Below are 16511 nucleotides of genomic sequence, written 5' to 3' on the forward strand. Positions count from 1 at the left end.
TCACAAGTGCGCCTGCTTGGACAAGTTAGAAGGTTTTTCATTGATATGGTAGAGAGGAAATGGATCAAATCCACCAAAGAAATCAACTGAAAGAAATCAAGACCCAAATGAAACAAAATCCAGACAATGGAAAGGATGGGAGGATGGAAAACAAAACCCAGTCGCACAACACTTCATGCAGAGAAGACAGAAACACGAGCAAGCCAGAGGGGCCTCTGCGGGAAGGGCAAGCACCCCCAGACCCCGATCCGGTTCAGACACCCAGGCCCCACCCGAGGCCTGAGGGACCTCTCTGGAGAGTAAATAATACGTGTGACCCCACCATAAAATGTTTAAATGCATCACAACAAAGGGAGCGGAGCCCCCCACTTCATCCTCAGCACAGGGAACGTGGGCAGTGGCACGGGGCAGGGACGCAGCTGTCCAGCCCTCCTGAGACCCGGGGGTGGGCAGGGGCTGCACCGCACCCCCATCACGCTCACAAACATCGACCGCCCACGCGGGCGGAGCTGGTGGGTGGCCGGGGCTGCTGGGCACACCGAATATTTCTACACCAGGGCTGGTTCCTGCCCTAAGATGATTTCAGTGTAATCAAAACACAAAGCCCTCGTTTCCTCCCCAAACAGCCGGCTGGGGGCTGAGCGGTGATCTCCCCTCACCCAGCACCTGGGGCCCAGCGGCAGCTGGGGGCAAGCCAGGTCTCCGAGCGGGGGACGACACCTGGACACACAATCACCCACCGCATGGCAAGCTGACCCGATCACCCCCCACCCCGCTGGGTGCCCCCACCCCGCTGCGCCCCCCACCCAGCTGCGCCCCCCCACCCCACCAGGCCGTCTGCCTTCCTAGCCCTGCCCTGGGGCCACCTTGGAGCCAGGGAGCTTGGCGAGGGTGCCCAAGGGCTCACTGCTCTTGCCACAGTCGGGACTCAGGTGGGGCCAGGCGGGAGCTGAGGGCCCGGGGCTCGTGCACGGGGTCCACAGCCCCCCTCTCAGCCACAGCGGCCCGAGCGCCCAGAAGCTCTGTGGGCTCCAAACTGCCACCTGCACAACGTTGGGGAGTGAGGGGGCCCCGCCCAGCAGCACCCGGACCTTGGCTCTGGGAGGGGTGGGGTGGGGTGCGGGCGGGCCCAGCAGCTGGGACCCCTCTCCTCTGGACGCGGCCTGCCCGGGCCTGTCCGCTCTTCACCCTGCAGTAGCAGGCAAGGACCCCACCCGGCGCGGGGGAGCAGGTCTGAGGGGGCCTCGGGCCTGCCCAGAGGGACAGAGAACGAGCAGACCGACCCCGCTCCCGGCCCCTGCCCCCTCCTCCTCGTCTCCTTGGGGGCACTGCCCTATGGGCACACAGGAGGCGCGGCGGCCACTTACAGCTGTCCTCTTCCTCTGTGAACACACTGACCACATGGCAGGCATAGACAAACCCCAGGAGCTGAAAGACACGGAGGCGCCCAGGTGAGAAGACACAGGTGGGGAGTGTGGGGTCCAGGCCTCCCATCCCGGGCCTCAGTCTCCTTGTCTGCAAAATGGACCCAGAAGGGCTGACCTCCAGCTCTGAAACCACAGCCTGTGCCTCAGCCTGCTCAGCCCTGCTTGGGGAGGGGATGCGCTTGTGGGGTCAGTGAGGCAGGAAGTGGCCATGCCCAGGCAGGTCCTCGGAGGGGAGTTGGGGAGGCAGAGGCTGCCCCGGAGGAGGTCTGCAGGCTGCTCGTGGCCCAGAGGCTCCCGCCGCCCTCTGCAGGCCTCTCGCCACACGCGGGGGCTCTGAGCCAGCCGAGGTGCGGCTTGAATAGGAACGTGGAGGGGCCCGGAGGCGGCCCTGTGCATGGTCCTGGGCAGACGGGAGCTACTGGCGCTGCCACGGCCCTGGCACTCCCCCAGCCGGGCCCAGAGCAGGACGCACAGAGGTCGGGACAGGACGAGGAGCCCATGTCGCAGCCCTGGATGCCCCTTGTCAACGGGGCAAAGAGGGAGCAGCCCACCCACGCCAGCCTGGGCTCCCCGGATGGGCTCCGGCCCTTCCCCAGGGAACCACATCCCCTTTAAGGAGAGTTAGGGCGGCACAGCCTGATTCCCAGCTGGGAACAGAATCCTGTTTTTAAAAGGACAGAAGATACACCCCAACGCCACAGAGGCAGCCGTTGAGGTGTCTGAAGGGCCCCAGCCGCCATGCCCAGCCCAGCTCTCCAGAGGGGCCGTCTGGCTCAGGCCCAGCCGAGGAGCACGTTTGGGACGTCGTCTTTGCCATGTGCTTCCTGCAAGCCTGAGAGGTACCCAGGATGCATGAGGTCGTGCCCTCTGGCCTCTGAGCCCCAGGTCAGGCTCTGTCTTCCAGGGCACCCACCTTCAACCCTGCACAAAAGTTCTTTGAGCATCTCCTCCCATGTGTCCACAGAGCGGGCAGGTGAGGCCCGTGCACAGAGCGGGCAGGTGCCCTGAGTCCCAGGTAGTACGAGAGCCGTGTGTCCCCCAACCCTGGCCACACCTGTGTAGCCTTGAGTTCCCCGCAGGAGTCACCCTCCCCCAGAGCCCCTTCTTTGTCTTACTCAGAGGAACAAACAGAAAAGATGCTTTCCTAGGGTTGTAAGTGCTGCGGGGGAAACACAACGGGGTCTTCTGGAAGCGCTGGTGTCTGTGCAAGCAGCCTGGGCAGCAAGGGGACCCTCCAAGGGAGTGACCTGACCCCCCACGACCCTGGGTGGCCGGACACCAGTGCCAAGGCAAGGACAGGCAGGCCGGGGGCTGCGGAGCCAGGAGCGAGGGGCACAGAGGAGGGGCCGGACAAGCCTTGGCAGATGGCGGTGCCTCTCCTGGAAGCCCCAGCCCGTCCCGCGCCTCCTCCATGCCAGCGAAGGCAGACGTGGCCTCGCTATTCGCACAGGCTGACCCTCTGCGTGGGGGAGGCCGAGCGTGGGTTCCCGCCACCACGAAGGGCCCCGGGAGCTGGCCGTGGTGCTGAAGGGGCCGCGCTGGAGCCCCAGGCTCACCTGTCTTCCCACCGCCTCTGCCGCCCCGCGCCCCCGGCCCCCCACCAGTGCTGCCTCCTTCCCCGGCCAACAGCGGGGTTGGGGCTCCCGGCAGAGGCAGAGTGGACGCCTGCCGGCCGGCAGTTACACTCCCACATGGCACAAAAGAAGCGCGTCCCGGGTAGAACGGCCCGACCCGGCACAAGGCAGCTTCTGTCTCCCCGTCTTCCTGCTTCTGTTCCTTCCGGAGCCCAGGGAGACGCCTCTGTGGGGCCTCGCTTACTCCCTTCCAGTGTCCCTCCTCTCTGTGGCCTTTACACAAGGCTGGGGGCAGAGCCCTGGTGCCAGGCCCCCCCAGGGGGGCCTCTGGGCTCCTGCGTGTCTTCGGGCCGGGGCCCCTCACTCAGGCAGCCGGGGGCGGGGGGAGGTTTTCCAGCAGAGGAGCACGGTCACCCAGGGTCCAGCCTCCTAGACGTCTGGGTGTAGGGCGAGCGCGGGAGGCCATGAGGCCCCCGCCACGGGTATCCCTGGGTCTAGAGTTCGTTCTCTGTCATCAGCTGCTGGGCACAGAGGCTCCTGCCCGCACATCCAGGAGGGATGCTTTGGTGTTGACCCCACTGTGTGCACCAGGGAAAGTCAGGAAACCCCAGGGTCTGGCTGCCCCCGATGCGCCCGGGGAGGACGCCTGGCTTCCGGGCTCCCCAGGACGATGGCAGCTGCACCAGCACCGCCCCTCGCCGGCCTAATCTTGACCATCTGCCTCCTCTTCCCTGTTAGCGCTCGCAGCCATGCCTTAGGGAAGGGCCCGGCGCCACCTCCATTTTCTGGATGGGGAGACCGAGGCACAGCGAGGCCGGGTGTGGCCCCCTGAGGCTGAACCCAGACCTGCACCCCACTCAGAGCCCAGCCTTCTGTCTGGAGGGGTGGGGAGTGCAGCCCCCACTTCTGGTCAGAACCCCAGCTCCTGGATCGCCTCTGCTTTTCAGTGGCTGCATGAGTTGGGGACCCCTGGAGGAAGTGAGACCAGGACACAAGGGAGAGGGTCCCGGGACCAACTTCTGCTGAAAGACAGCGTCCCTCCTCCTCAGGGCGGCCTGACTGTGCCTGTTCCCCCACCACGGGCAGCCTTTGTCCTCCATCATCCGGGGCCACAACCTACGTGCAGAACCTTGAGGGGCTCTGGGTGGCTGCGAAGCCAGAAGTTTGCCGAGAGCCAAGGTTGGACTCTGGAGCCTCCTCCCCGCATGGAGACCCCACACGCTGCTGCCAGGACCAGCTTCACCAGCTGCATTTGGTCGGACCCCCACTGTTCACAAGGGCAGGCCCCCGTCTTCCTCCAGGACCTCCGGCTGCCACGGGCCCCCTTTGACAGCCGTGGGTGGGTTCCTTCCACCGAGCACGGCACCAAGTCTCATGCAGAGATGGGGACAGCGGCCCTCAGGGGGGCTGCCAGCTGGGGCAGGTGGGACTTCCTCTCAGGCCACTCCGAGGACCACAAGGCTCCTCCTGGGGTCCCCACTGCCCAGTCGCTGCCCTGTAACACCGACCGATGGCAGGCGTTCATCCCTAATGCATCGCTATTCCCTCCGAGCCCGGGCAGGCCCCCAGCTGGAAGCAGGACGGGCCAGTCTTTGCCGACAGAGCACACTGGCCATCCCGGCGTCCTGGGCTGGGAGAGGACAGACACTCCCCGCGAGCCTGTGAGGAGCAGGGGTCAAGTCCAAGTCCAGTGCCTGCAGCCCGCGGGGTCTCAGATCCACCAGAGAGAGGCGACAAGAGAAAGAGCCAGTGCTCGAGGACCCGGGGTCTTCCTAAAGCCCGGCCGTGAGCATTCAGGGTCCACCTGTGTTCTCGGGCAGAGCAGCCGAGGGGTCCGAGCGCCAGCCGGGGACCTGTGGAGCCGCCTCTCGGACACCCCAGCGAGCCCGGGCCGTCCTCTCCCAATCCCGCGGGCGGGGCCGATGCGGGAGGCCGCCGGCTGCGGCGCCCAGGGCGGGTGTGGGACGCGCTCGGCTTCCCTCTCGCCCTCTTGGATCACTTGCTCTGGGGCGGTGAGGGTGCTCAGGCAGTGCCATGGGGAGGCCAAGGGTGCCACCCGGAGAGGGAACTCCAGTGGCCCCGCCCCACAGCCCCCCGAGCCCCCCGAGCCCAAGGAACTGCAAGGGAATAAGGATTACTGTTGGCAGCCAGGGCGCTCCGGGCTACAGCCACCTGCCGACTCCGTGGCCCTGCGCAGGGTCCCAGCCACCCCGTGCCGGTCTCCACCCTGCAGCCTGGGGACGCCAGGAGGGTTCCGACAGGCCTGGGGGGCTGAGCAGCCACGGAGCGCCGTGGGAAGTGCCCCTTCTGCCCGGGAGCGGCTGCTCTCGGAGGGCACGCACCCACCCTGAGGGCAGGTGCCCACCCTGAGGGCAGAGGCACCTGATGCTGAAGGGAGCCTCGGCGGCTGTCTCAGGTACAAGCAGTGGGGGCCTCGGGGAGGTTGAAGGAGCCGGGGGGAGAGGCAGCTGTGTCCCATTCACCCCCATTCCCACCCCCAGAGCTGGCGGCAGTGCCTGAGGACTCGGCATCTCCTGGGAGGAAGTGTGCTGGGCTCCAGGGAGGCCAGGAGGGCCAGCCCCTCCCCAAATCCTGGAGGGGCAGAGGTGTGCTGGGGTCCGGGGCGACAGGCAAGAGACGGCAGGCCCAGGAGCCCCCCACTGATGGGGGCTCCCCAGAGCTGCCTGTGGGCCCCCACCCTCTGGGATCCCCCTTCCCACCAGGCCTCTTTCATCCTGGGGGTCCCTGCCGTCTCACACCACGCAATGTTAGGAAACGGGGTGTCTCACTCAGCGACTCGGCAGGCTGGGAAAGGGGTGGGGCTGGAGCAGGGGATTCCATGGGTGGGGGGGAGGCCGCGGGCCGCAGGGGCGGGGTGTGCAGGGGTGTGGGGGGTGTGGGGCCCTGGCGCCTCGGCTCTAGAAGGGCTGTGGCCCCACATCACCTGACCCCTTCCCCCCGCCCCCAGGCCGCCTGGTGAGCAGAGAGGGAGCAGCCCCCACCCCCCCCACCCCGGGCTCTGCGGGGTCCCCGCCCCCCGGCCCCGGCTCACCGCCCCCAGGATCTGCAGGCCGCTGTGCAGCGCCTCCACGTGCTGGGGCCCCAGGCTGCAGCCCACTCCCTCCCGGGGCGCCGCGTCCCCATCGCACAGACAGCCCAGGCTGTGCTCGCGCCACCAGGAGCGGTGCCGGGAGGCGCTGAAGGTCAGGAGCGCGCTGTCCTGGGGGCCAGGAGGGACACGGTCAGCGCTGCCCCCCACAAGGGCTCCCCTACTTGCCCTTGGCCTTGGCTCAGACCCCCGCGGCTGCTGCTGGGGGTCTGAGGTCTACGTCCCGCTGCCCTCGCCGCAGCCTCGATGCCCCCAGCCCACCCTCCTCCCAGGCCGGCCTGAGCCTCGGGGGCTGCTCCCCCTGGAACCCCCGGGGGTGCTCCGGGGAGGTTGCTTACAGACAGAGCCCCTCTGGGGGAGGTCGGGACCCCACCCCGCAGTAGCACCCCTGTTGCCCACGGCCTCATTCCCTGGCCCCACTCACCTTCGAGAGGCCCCCCACTTCCCGGTGGAAGCAGACGATGCAGCCGTTCCAGACGATCCAGACGGCCGTCCACACGGCGTACTAGGGAGCGGGAGGGAGGAGGGGTTCAGCCTTTTGGGGGCCCCGTCCTGGGAGAGACTCACGCCCTCTGCTCCCCGAGTCTGGCGGCCCCAGGATGCTCAGTTTGGGGGGCTGGCCTGCCCAGGCTGCCAGCAGGTGTCAGGGCCCCTCTCCCCCAGGGCAGACCCCTGGCACGGGGACCCCCTAGGAGGTGGGGCCACTGGAGACAGTCCACTCTAGGGAGTCCGGCTGACCAGAGAAGTCTCCAGAAGCCATGGTCCTCACTCCCACCCACAGCTCCCAAGGGCTCCCTGCTGGGGATTGGAGGCCCCCGCCCTGGAAGTTGGGGGAGGGTCCCGGCCACCACCCACCCCACAGGGAACACGGCCCCCAGCCCCAAAGTCCCCAGGAGAAGCCGCTACAGGCTGGCAACGCCCCCAGCCCATGTCCCTGCCCTTTCCACTAAGGAGCAGGGATGGGTGGAGGTGGGGGGTGGAAGGGGCCCTGGGGGCAAGCGCAGAGGGGAGGGACCCCCAGGGGGCCTGGTCCCTTCAGGTCACGGGCCCGCTCCCCCTCTCTAAGGCCTCCCTCTGGGGCCCACAAAGGTGAGCCCTGGGGCCTCCCCAGCCAGGAAGCACCGAGTCTGCTCCTTCCCAGGGAAAATAGCCGAGAGCTGCGTGTGGACCCCGCGGCCCGGCCAGCCCCACCCAGCCGAGCTGGCCCTCGTGGCACCATCAGGAGCAGCAGCGAGTTTCCTTCCCGCTGGGCTGGGCAGTGTCCTGTGGGACCGACGGGGGCTCCGGGTGGGAGGGGGCCGGATGGGCTTTGCCATCCTAACCCCCCAAGGTTTGCTCTATCCGGCACAGCTCAAACGGGGCACCACTCGGCCTCTCCCAGGCCAGGGGCCACCAACCACAGCCTGGGCCCAGCACGGCCCCCGCCCGCGTTTGTAAATAAAGCTTTATTGGTACACAGACATGTCCAATGTTCACATATTGTCCGTGGCTGTGAAGGAGACCCACGGGGCACAAAGCCCTTCACAGAAAAGTTTGCCTTCCCTGGATCTGGACCAGTGACTTTGTCTCCATCAGACAAAAACGGCACACGCCCCAGAGCAAACTTCGGGACGTTTGGGCTCCCCCCGGGGAAAGAGGGTGGCGCGAGAGTGGCCAAGTCCCCCCCATGTCACGGGCAGCCCTCGGTGCCTCCGACCGTGACGGCCCCTGGGAGCCCCATCTCAGAGCCCCTCTGGGGGTCTCTGGCACCCGACTTGCAAATCGGAGTCCCAGGTGTCCATGCCACGGAAGGCTCTCATCTGGGAACTTGGGAAAGATGGCGTGGACCCAGTATGGGCACTTCTGGGGAGTGACAATGGGGCAGAAGCTGAGCTGAAGGCCGCCCCCACCTCGACCCCTAGCCAGGGCAGGACTCACCCCCACGACGAGGCGCGGCCGGTACTGGACAGTGCCGAAGAGCCCCAGGACGACGGCGACAACGTGCAGGAAGTTGGCCATGATGGGAACCCACTGGTAGCCCAGGAAGTCAAACACCTGCCTCTCCAGGGCTGTGACCTAGGGGTGAGGCAGAGGTAAGGGTGGGTGGGGGGCAGCAGGCCTGGGGGAGCCCTGAGACCCGCTGGGCACTGGGGTCCAGAGGGCAGGGGCTGGGCCCAGGACTGCCCCCTGCCCGGGAGCTGAGAGGCACCAGCTGGGCCAGGGTCCACCATCAAAAGTCCCCCATCAATCTGAGGGCCCCGGGGACATCCCCTTTGGGGCATACTTCCTTCTCGCAGCCCCCCCCCCATCCTCAGGCACCCCGTCCGTCTGCTGGGGTGCAGCGGGCAGCATTAGACTCTCCCGGCTCTGTGGGCTCCAGCCCCTCCAGGCGGGAAACAGCCGACAGGTGACCAACGGAGGGAAGTGGAGGAAAAGGAGCCACTGAGTTCACGTTTGGGGGAGACCGCTGACTTGCAAGTGCAGACCGCAGCCTGGTGCCACACGTGCACTCACTCGCTCATGCATGTGCCACGTGCGGCGAGGGCCCTGGGTGGTCACAGCCACGTGTGGGCAGCGGCACGGGAAAGACCAAGACGCTGCAGGAAGGACGGGCTTCGTGTTCAACTTGTCACCAGGGGGGTCACACGCGGGACAGAGGGCTCCCGGCAGCTGGGGTCTCTGGGGCCTGGGCGCACGGCTTGTGCGGACCAGGTGAGCTCGGCTGCCTGAGGGCTCGGGCCCCACCTGCCCTCCCGGTCCCGAAAATTATAGACGCTCAGGACTTGGTCACTACACCCTATTTTGGAGACCAAGTCTCTCAAAATGTGGGCTCTTAACCCGAGGATGGTGCCCAAGTTCCGTGGAGAACACAGCAGGGGTCCTGAGACCCCGGGGCCGGTGCAGGGGTCCCCCAGGGTTGATGGCCCCAGCGACCCCTCAGCCACGGCTGTCAGCTCCCCAGGGAGGATGCCCTCTTTGTCAATGCAGAGCTCCCATGGCTTTTTCTCTTCAGTCGATGGCCATCCGAACACCAGAGGACAGGGGGGGCAGCCCAGAGCCGGACAACCCGGCGTCATCACGGAGGCAGCGACGGGCTCGAGTCCACGCCCCAGTGGGCGTCCTCAGTGGGTGCAGCAGCCCCTGGACCTGGCCGTCGCTCAGCAGGAAGGACGAAAGCGGCCACCGTCTCAGGGCCCTCCAACAGGGAGGAGTGGGGTGGACGGCAGCCGCTGGGAGGAGGTCCCCACTCACGTCAGGGGGTCCCCGCTGGGGTGGGCTGTCCCTGAGGCAGGGTCCTGAGTCCTCTCAGCTGGAGGCCAAGCACAGTGCAGAGCCCCCAGCCGCCGTCAGCAGTGGGCCTCCAGCCAAGGAGGTGCCCAGTGCCGGCAAATGCTCCCCAGGGGGGTTCAGCCGCTGCCCCACAGAGAGCAAGAGGGCTTGGCGTCCACCATGGCCTCCCGGCTGGAGCCCCGAGCCACCACACCACCCCGGACGCACTTGCCAGCGTCCGCTCCCGAGACGGGGCCTCATGTTCTCCAGATGCAAATGGCCAAAGCCAAGTGCACCCACTGGGCTCAGAATGTTCAGGATTGACGCCGGGCTGCGCCGGGGAAGGTGGGTGGGGTCGCCCCGGACCCCAAACGCAGTTAAGGGGCTTCCTGCAACCCCACCCGAGCAGCTCCCGTCTGTCCTCGGCCGGGGGACATCTGTCTCCGGTACAGCTGGGGGCCCTTGGCAGTGATGGGACGTCCTCCCTGTTGCTCCCCAGGCTGTGAGCAGGCCCAGCTGCCCCGGGGAGGGGCGGCGGCTGCTCCCGTCAGACCCCAGCCAGGAGGCCGCCCCCAGGCCTCCGCCCTCCCAGCTGCCGCCCAGCACCCCTCCAATTAAGAGCAAAGCACCCCTCGACCTCATAGAACATCCCCACTGCAGCTTTGGGGGAGCCCCTGGGGTCTCCAGATGCCTCTCTTCTCCCCGCCCACAGGCCTGCTGGGGACGGTGACTGTCTGCCCCCTCGGGCTTCCTGCTGAGAGCAGCCAGGGCGGGCTGGGGTCGGCAGGAGCCGAGGTTCTGTCCTCCCCCAGCTTCCGGGCCCCATGTGCCCCGCACCCTGGCGCTCGGCCTGCCCACCGCTCGCGCCCACCCTGCCGTGCCCCAGCAGCGTCCTCCATGCACACGGGGCCACGTGGGTGCTGCCCAGCGTCCCCGCTGGCTCGGCTCTCTCGCGAGGAGGGGCCATCTCCCCAACGCCAGCACCGCGCTGACGTCCAACAGTGGCGCCCGGGCACAGCAGGGCGTGGAGACGCTCCTAGGGGAAAGAGGCACGACGTGTGCCAGTGATTCGGGGGAAAATAGTGAGAGGGAGTTTGGGTGATGGAGTGGACAGGGCACGATGCCCACGGCGGCAAACCGGGGGGCACAGTGGATCCTTCGAACAGCACCAGTTGCTTTTCTGTAAGCTTAAAGTCATTCCAAAACAAAAAGTGTAAAAAGAATGGAACAGGGCCAGTGCCAGGCCAGGCAGAGCGGTGGGGATTGGCCCTCGGCCCCAGCAGGACTTTCTCCCTGTGCAGCCATCCCCGGGCCCTGCCCAGGGGCTCGTCCCAGCCGGGCCTCGGCGTGAGTCAGGGCCAGCTCATGAGGAGCCCCCCACTCGCTGGCAGAGTGGGATGGGAGGGAGACAGCCCCCCTCGGCTTCCCCCAGCAGCTGCCTCAGTCCAGCGGGCATCGGGCGGCTCCGGCCCAGCTGACCAGCTGGAAGGGACAGGCAGAACGCGGACAGGCAGGTGAGCTGCGAGGGAGGGAGGCAGACACAGGGACCGGGCGGTGGGGGGCCCTGGCGGAAGCAGGACGAGCTGCCTGGGCTGCCGCTGGAACCAGGTACCGCCGCCCGGGCGGCTTGACACGGCGCACCCGCTCTCCCGCGGTTCCGGGGCCTGGAGTCCGAACTCGGGCGGGGGCAGGCCCTGCTGCCCCTCCAGCGGCCGTGCCCGTGCCCGTGTGCCCCTCTTCCACATGAGGACCCGGCACTGGAGTCAGGCTCACGCTGAGTCACAGCCCTGCACTCACCCCCGTCTCAGAGACCCTGTCCGGGCAGCCTTGGATGGACGCGTCTCTCGGGGCGTAAAGAACCGTGTCGGTCAATCATGACAGCCCCTCGCGGGAAACAGCCCCAGTGTCCACCAGCAAGCAAGCGATCAGCAAAACGTGGTGCCTGGATGTGGGGCAACACCATCCGGCAACAAGAGAAAAGGACCACCTTACGCTCAGACACATAAGGGCAAAAACTCTGCGACAGCACTTTTAAGAGGACACTAGAAGCAGCAGAGTCACAGAGATGGAAACAAATCAGAGGTTACGGGGCAGGAGGGCAATGGAGGAGGGGGAAGGGGCAGTGTGTCTGTAAAATTAAAAAAATTTAAAAAAATGTAGCATATGGTTTAAAAACATGGGATCAGATACACACACTGTGGTCAATTTTAAAAGCATCAGGAAAGTCTCTTTTTTATTTATTCTGTTTAGTCAATTAAAAAATATATAAGCTAATCAGCCAAAAGTAAAACAAAAAAATCAGTCCCAAAAAGGGCTTGTGATTTTTTTTTTAAAAAAAATGAAAGGAGGGGGTCTGGACTTGCTGTCTCATGACCTGTGGGGTGGAGCAGGGAGGGGGCAGGGAGGGCCCCCGTGGGGGAGGTTGAGGCACGGTGCCCCCTTCCTCGGCTTGCACTTGAGGTTGATGGAGAACCAGTCCTGCGAGCTCTGGGGGAAGCCAAGACGACTTGTGCGCCCCCTGGTTCAAGGGGAGCCGACCTGGGGCGGAGAGGTTCTGTCTGCAGGCAGGCCCCCGTCCTGCAATGCGTAGCCACTTCTCAACACACAGTTTGAGAAGAGATGGGGTCTCGGGGCAGCGGGCGGGCGGCTTCAGGAGAATTCCATTCCAGCCCGACTGGGGGGCTGCGTGGGGTGGCCTCTGAGGGGCAGGGAGGCTCCGGCCAGGCCCAGGGGATGGGTGCAGCTCCCACAGGCTTCCAGGGCAGAGGGTGCGTGCTGGGTGAGGAGGGCGGCAGTCCAGGGGCAGGACCCAACACCCCCGAAGAGCTGGGAAGGGACAGTCGGGGAGGGGAAGTGGGCGGCAGAGCCCAAGCACAGTGAGTGTCCCCTCGGGGCAGGAAGAAAGAAAAAGGCACACCCACATGTGTGCACACACACACTCACGTACACGCTCGCTCGTACATGTGCACACACATTCACACACATGCTCACACACACGCATGTGCACGCATATACACACTCACTTGTACATGTGCACACACATGCTCACACACACACAGTACACTCACACACGTGCTCACACACACTCACCTACACGGTCACTTGTACGTGTGCACACACGCTCACACACAGTACACTCACACACACACATGTGCACACACTCACCTACACGCTCGCTCGTACATGCGCACACACATTCACACACACGCTTACACACATGCATGCGCACACACGCTCACTCGTACATGTGCACACACACATGCTCACACACAGTACTCACACATGTATGTGCACACACTCACCTACACGCTCGCTTGTACATGCGCACACATTCACACATGCTCACACAGTACACTCACACATGCATGTGCACACACACACTCACACACGCATGTGCACACACATGCTCACTCGTACATGCGCACATTCACACACGCTCACACACAGTATGCTCACACGCACGTGCATGCGCACATGCTCACTCGTACATGTGCACACACACATGCTCACACACAGTACACTCACACACGCATGTGCACACACTCACCTACACGCTCTCTTGTACATGTGCACACACATTCACACACACATGCTCACACACAGTACACTCTCACACACATGCGCGCATGTGCACACACACTCACCTACACATATGTGCACACTGTCTTTGTTTCCTGGCTACTAAAACAAACGCCACGTGGTGGGTTGGCTTAAACGATGGGAATTCACCGGCCCACCATTGAGGCCAGGAGATGTCCAAGATCAAGGTGTCCTTGAGGTGACACTTTCTCCAGAAGACCATGGTGCTCGGGGGCTGCAGCCGGCGCTCCCGGGTCCTCGGCGTTTCTGTCACCAGGCGGTGCACGGGGGGGGGGGTCTTCTTTCTCTGCCGGGTCCCCTTGGTGACTGGCCTCGGGCTGCTCTGCAGCTCCTCTCTCCCGGCTCGGCGGGGGCCCCTCACCAGAGGCCACTCCCACAGGAATGGGTTCAGTTTCCAACACGCTTTTCCGGGGTACAGAGCTCCAAACCACCACACGTGCACACTCACACACACACACTCACACATTTACACACATGCACACACACCCTCACACGCACACACTCACATGTGTGCGATGCTCACACATGCACACACTTTCACTGACACGTGCGCACTCACCCTCACACACATGTACATACACAGCACACACACATATGCTCACAAATGCACGCACACACTCACATGCACAGTCTCCCACTCACACTCGTGTGCACACACACACACCCTCCTGGGCAGCCACCAACACGTCTCCGAGGCACAGACTAGAAGAAACCAAGTTGAATGCTTGTCACCAGGTGCCCCTTTACACCCAGAAGACGCTGATGGCCCTGGCCGTCTGCCCGGCTCAGCCCTGCCGCGCCCCAGGAACGGGGTGCGGAGGGAGGGTAGCACGAGGCTGGGCCCTGCCCAGGACCCCTCGAAGCAGGGGGCAGTTGTTCCCACCCTCGTGAGGAGTGGGCTTGCAGCTGAGCCACGTGCGGGTTTTGCTGAAGGCCCCAAGTCTGCGGCGCAGAAGGGAGAAGACCCCGTGGGCCTGGGGCGGAACGGCCGGGCGGGGGGGGTCCCTTAGTCTTCAGGCCGCGGCCCCGAAGGCTCGAGGCCCAGCACACCGTTCCCACGGTGATGCGGCAGTGGGCAACTGGGCGCCATGGGGGTGGGCATCAGCAGCCGGACTCAGCGAAGTCGCTCCTGCAGCCCTGCCAGCCCCAACCCCCCAGTCCCCTTCCTGGGCCCCTCGCTTCCCATCTTGCCCATTTCCTGGCGCGGCCGGGAAAACTCCCTCGGTGTCGCGTCCAGGCTCCTCCGGGCAGGCAAAGTTCACGCTGCTCTTCGGGGAGAAGGCTCCACGGAGAGCTGCACGGGCCCTCCGTCCCGTTGCTTAGAAACGAGAAAACTCTCATGCTTGTCAAAAAGAGAAAATAAAGGACCCAGGACCCCCCTCCGTGCCTCCCCTCCACTCCCTCACCCCAATGCAGAGACCAGAGTGTGGGGTGGGGCAGAGCCCGTCCCCCTTCATCCCTGGGCCAGGTGAGGGACAGTGGGTGGTCAGCCTCCGCCCTGGCCAGGACAAAAGGCCCTTCCCGGCTCTGGCCCCGCATCAGCCATGCCCCCCACCAGGCAAGGGACACAGCTCGGTGGCCCCTGGGCTCGCCCCACTCAGCCCACATCTGTGGGAAGCCCCAGTCCAGGGAACCCCTGCCGTCCCCCAGACAGGGCGAAACCCCCTCCGAGGAGGGGCCGGCCTGCCGGGCATCACGGAGGCTAAACGACGACTGGCCTGGCTGGACTCCTCCAAGCCCCAGGGTCTCATTGGACTGCCATCATGGTCCCCTCACCTGGCACATGTGACTTGTGTGTCAGTTTCTCCTGCCCATTTATCCCCCCAGTGCACACCTCACCCCACTCAGCACACCAAAACCAAAGTCACCACAACCCCAGAAGCAGCTCTGCTTCCTGCCACTCGCCGGATCCCAAACCTCAGAGTCAGCCTGGGCCCAGTCAGGCCCTTCACCCTGTCCCCTGCTGGAGGCTTAGCCACAGCCCTTCCCCGTTTCTGCCTCAGGCTCCCCCCACCCGCATCGACCTCCTAAGGGAGTCCTGCCACTGAAGGAGCCTCTCTCTGAAGATGGTGACACAACTGCTCCACAACTTGCAGTAGCTCCCTAGTGCCCATGGAACTTGGGCCTCAGGCCTTTGCAGAGGGCCTCAGACTATCTCTGCAGCCTTATTTGCCCACACACACACACCACACTAACCCTGCAGACCGCTCTGTCCCCCTCCCCACTTGGGGCCCCCTGCCCCTTTGCGTGTCCACAGCATGGAGCTGTGCCTCCCAGGGAAGCTTCCGGCAGCCCCTTCCATGGGCATGGCTGGGTCATTGAGGTAGAGCTCACCCTTCACCAGCTCGGCCGGCCCATGTCCCTAAGCAGAGGACAGGACACCAAGGCCTCACAGCTACAGATGCCCAAGGACTTGTCTAAAGAAAACTTCTTTTAAAACAGCCTCTCCTTACTTCCTGGGTCCTCTCGCTTCCAAGCACCCGCTGCCTGGCTCAGCCCTTGGCACTCCCAGTGGGAAACAACAAAGTGGCATTTCCTTTTTAAGACCAGAGACCCAGGAGCCCATTAGCATCACGGGCAAAGGAAGGTCCCAGGCTGAGCACAGCAGAGGACCTTTGTTTAGCTGGGGAGGGAGGTGGGCTCTGGCAACAGCCGTCCCCTCTGGGAGCCAGGACAGAATGGATATTTGGTGCAGGGGTGCCCAAGTTCTCTGACAAAGCCCCAGGGAGACCCCAGCTGGTCCCCAGACACAAAACACTCCGAGGTGCAGCCCTGGGCACCCCACTCCTTGGCGGGTGGGGGGCGCCTCCAGCTTCCAGGTGCTGGGGTGTGACCAGGGCAGGCACCCCTCACTCAGGCACGCACTCAAGCAGCTCCCTGCAAAGGGGGCGGGGGCAGGGGCGGGGGCAGGAGTAGGTCCCAGAAACAGCATCTCGGCCCCCAGGCGCCAGGTGTTGGCTCCGTGGAGCAACCACCCGACACAGAAGCAGACACGCCAAGACGCCTTGCCAAGCGCGGACACAGACTTGCTGCGCGCGGACGCGGCTCCAGGGACACCCAGAGCGCGAGGACCCGGTTCCCGGGAGCCGCCGGCGACAGCAGGGTCCCGGCGCCCCGCAGCGCCGCCACCCCACCGGAGGCTTTTGTTCCGCGCCCGACCCCTTTCAGCGGCTCCCGGCACCTGTCCCGCCGCTCGGGACCCCGCGGGCCACCCCCGCGCACACAGTGCGCACACACACGCACACCCGCCCAGGCACCCGCGTACCCCGGGGCCGAGGCCAACTTTGGCCGCGGAAGCCGGGGCTCCAGGCCACACCCCTCGAGAGAAGGCGGAGGGCCAGGGGCGCAGGGATGGCGCTGAGACCCCGGGGCCCCGTGTCCGCGGGGACCGCGGGTCCCAGGAGGAATCGGGGCTCGCGGCCGGGGTCGCCACTCACCAGCTGGAAAGTACAAATGAAGATGAGCGTGCAGCGGCCGGTGCAGCAGCCCATGGTGTCCGCGCGGCCGCGGGCGCCGTCTCCGCGGCTCTGAGCCCCCAGCCGCAGGCTGCAG

At 65.2% G+C, this 16511-nt stretch overlaps 1 protein-coding gene across 1 annotated transcript; it reads right to left on the reverse strand.

Annotated features, from left to right (window-relative positions):
* On the reverse strand, window positions 1-16511 carry NKAIN4 (sodium/potassium transporting ATPase interacting 4). Its single transcript, XM_037811910.1, has 6 exons — window positions 16397-16511; window positions 8028-8165; window positions 6535-6615; window positions 6054-6221; window positions 1368-1428; window positions 1-86 (listed from the first exon to the last, which is right to left on the reverse strand). Exons 1-6 carry the CDS (start codon window positions 16448-16450, stop codon window positions 1-3), a joined length of 588 nt encoding a protein of 195 aa, XP_037667838.1. The 5' UTR covers window positions 16451-16511.

Source organism: Choloepus didactylus, chromosome 19, assembly GCF_015220235.1.
Source record: "Choloepus didactylus isolate mChoDid1 chromosome 19, mChoDid1.pri, whole genome shotgun sequence".
Classification (NCBI taxonomy): domain Eukaryota; kingdom Metazoa; phylum Chordata; class Mammalia; order Pilosa; family Megalonychidae; genus Choloepus; species Choloepus didactylus.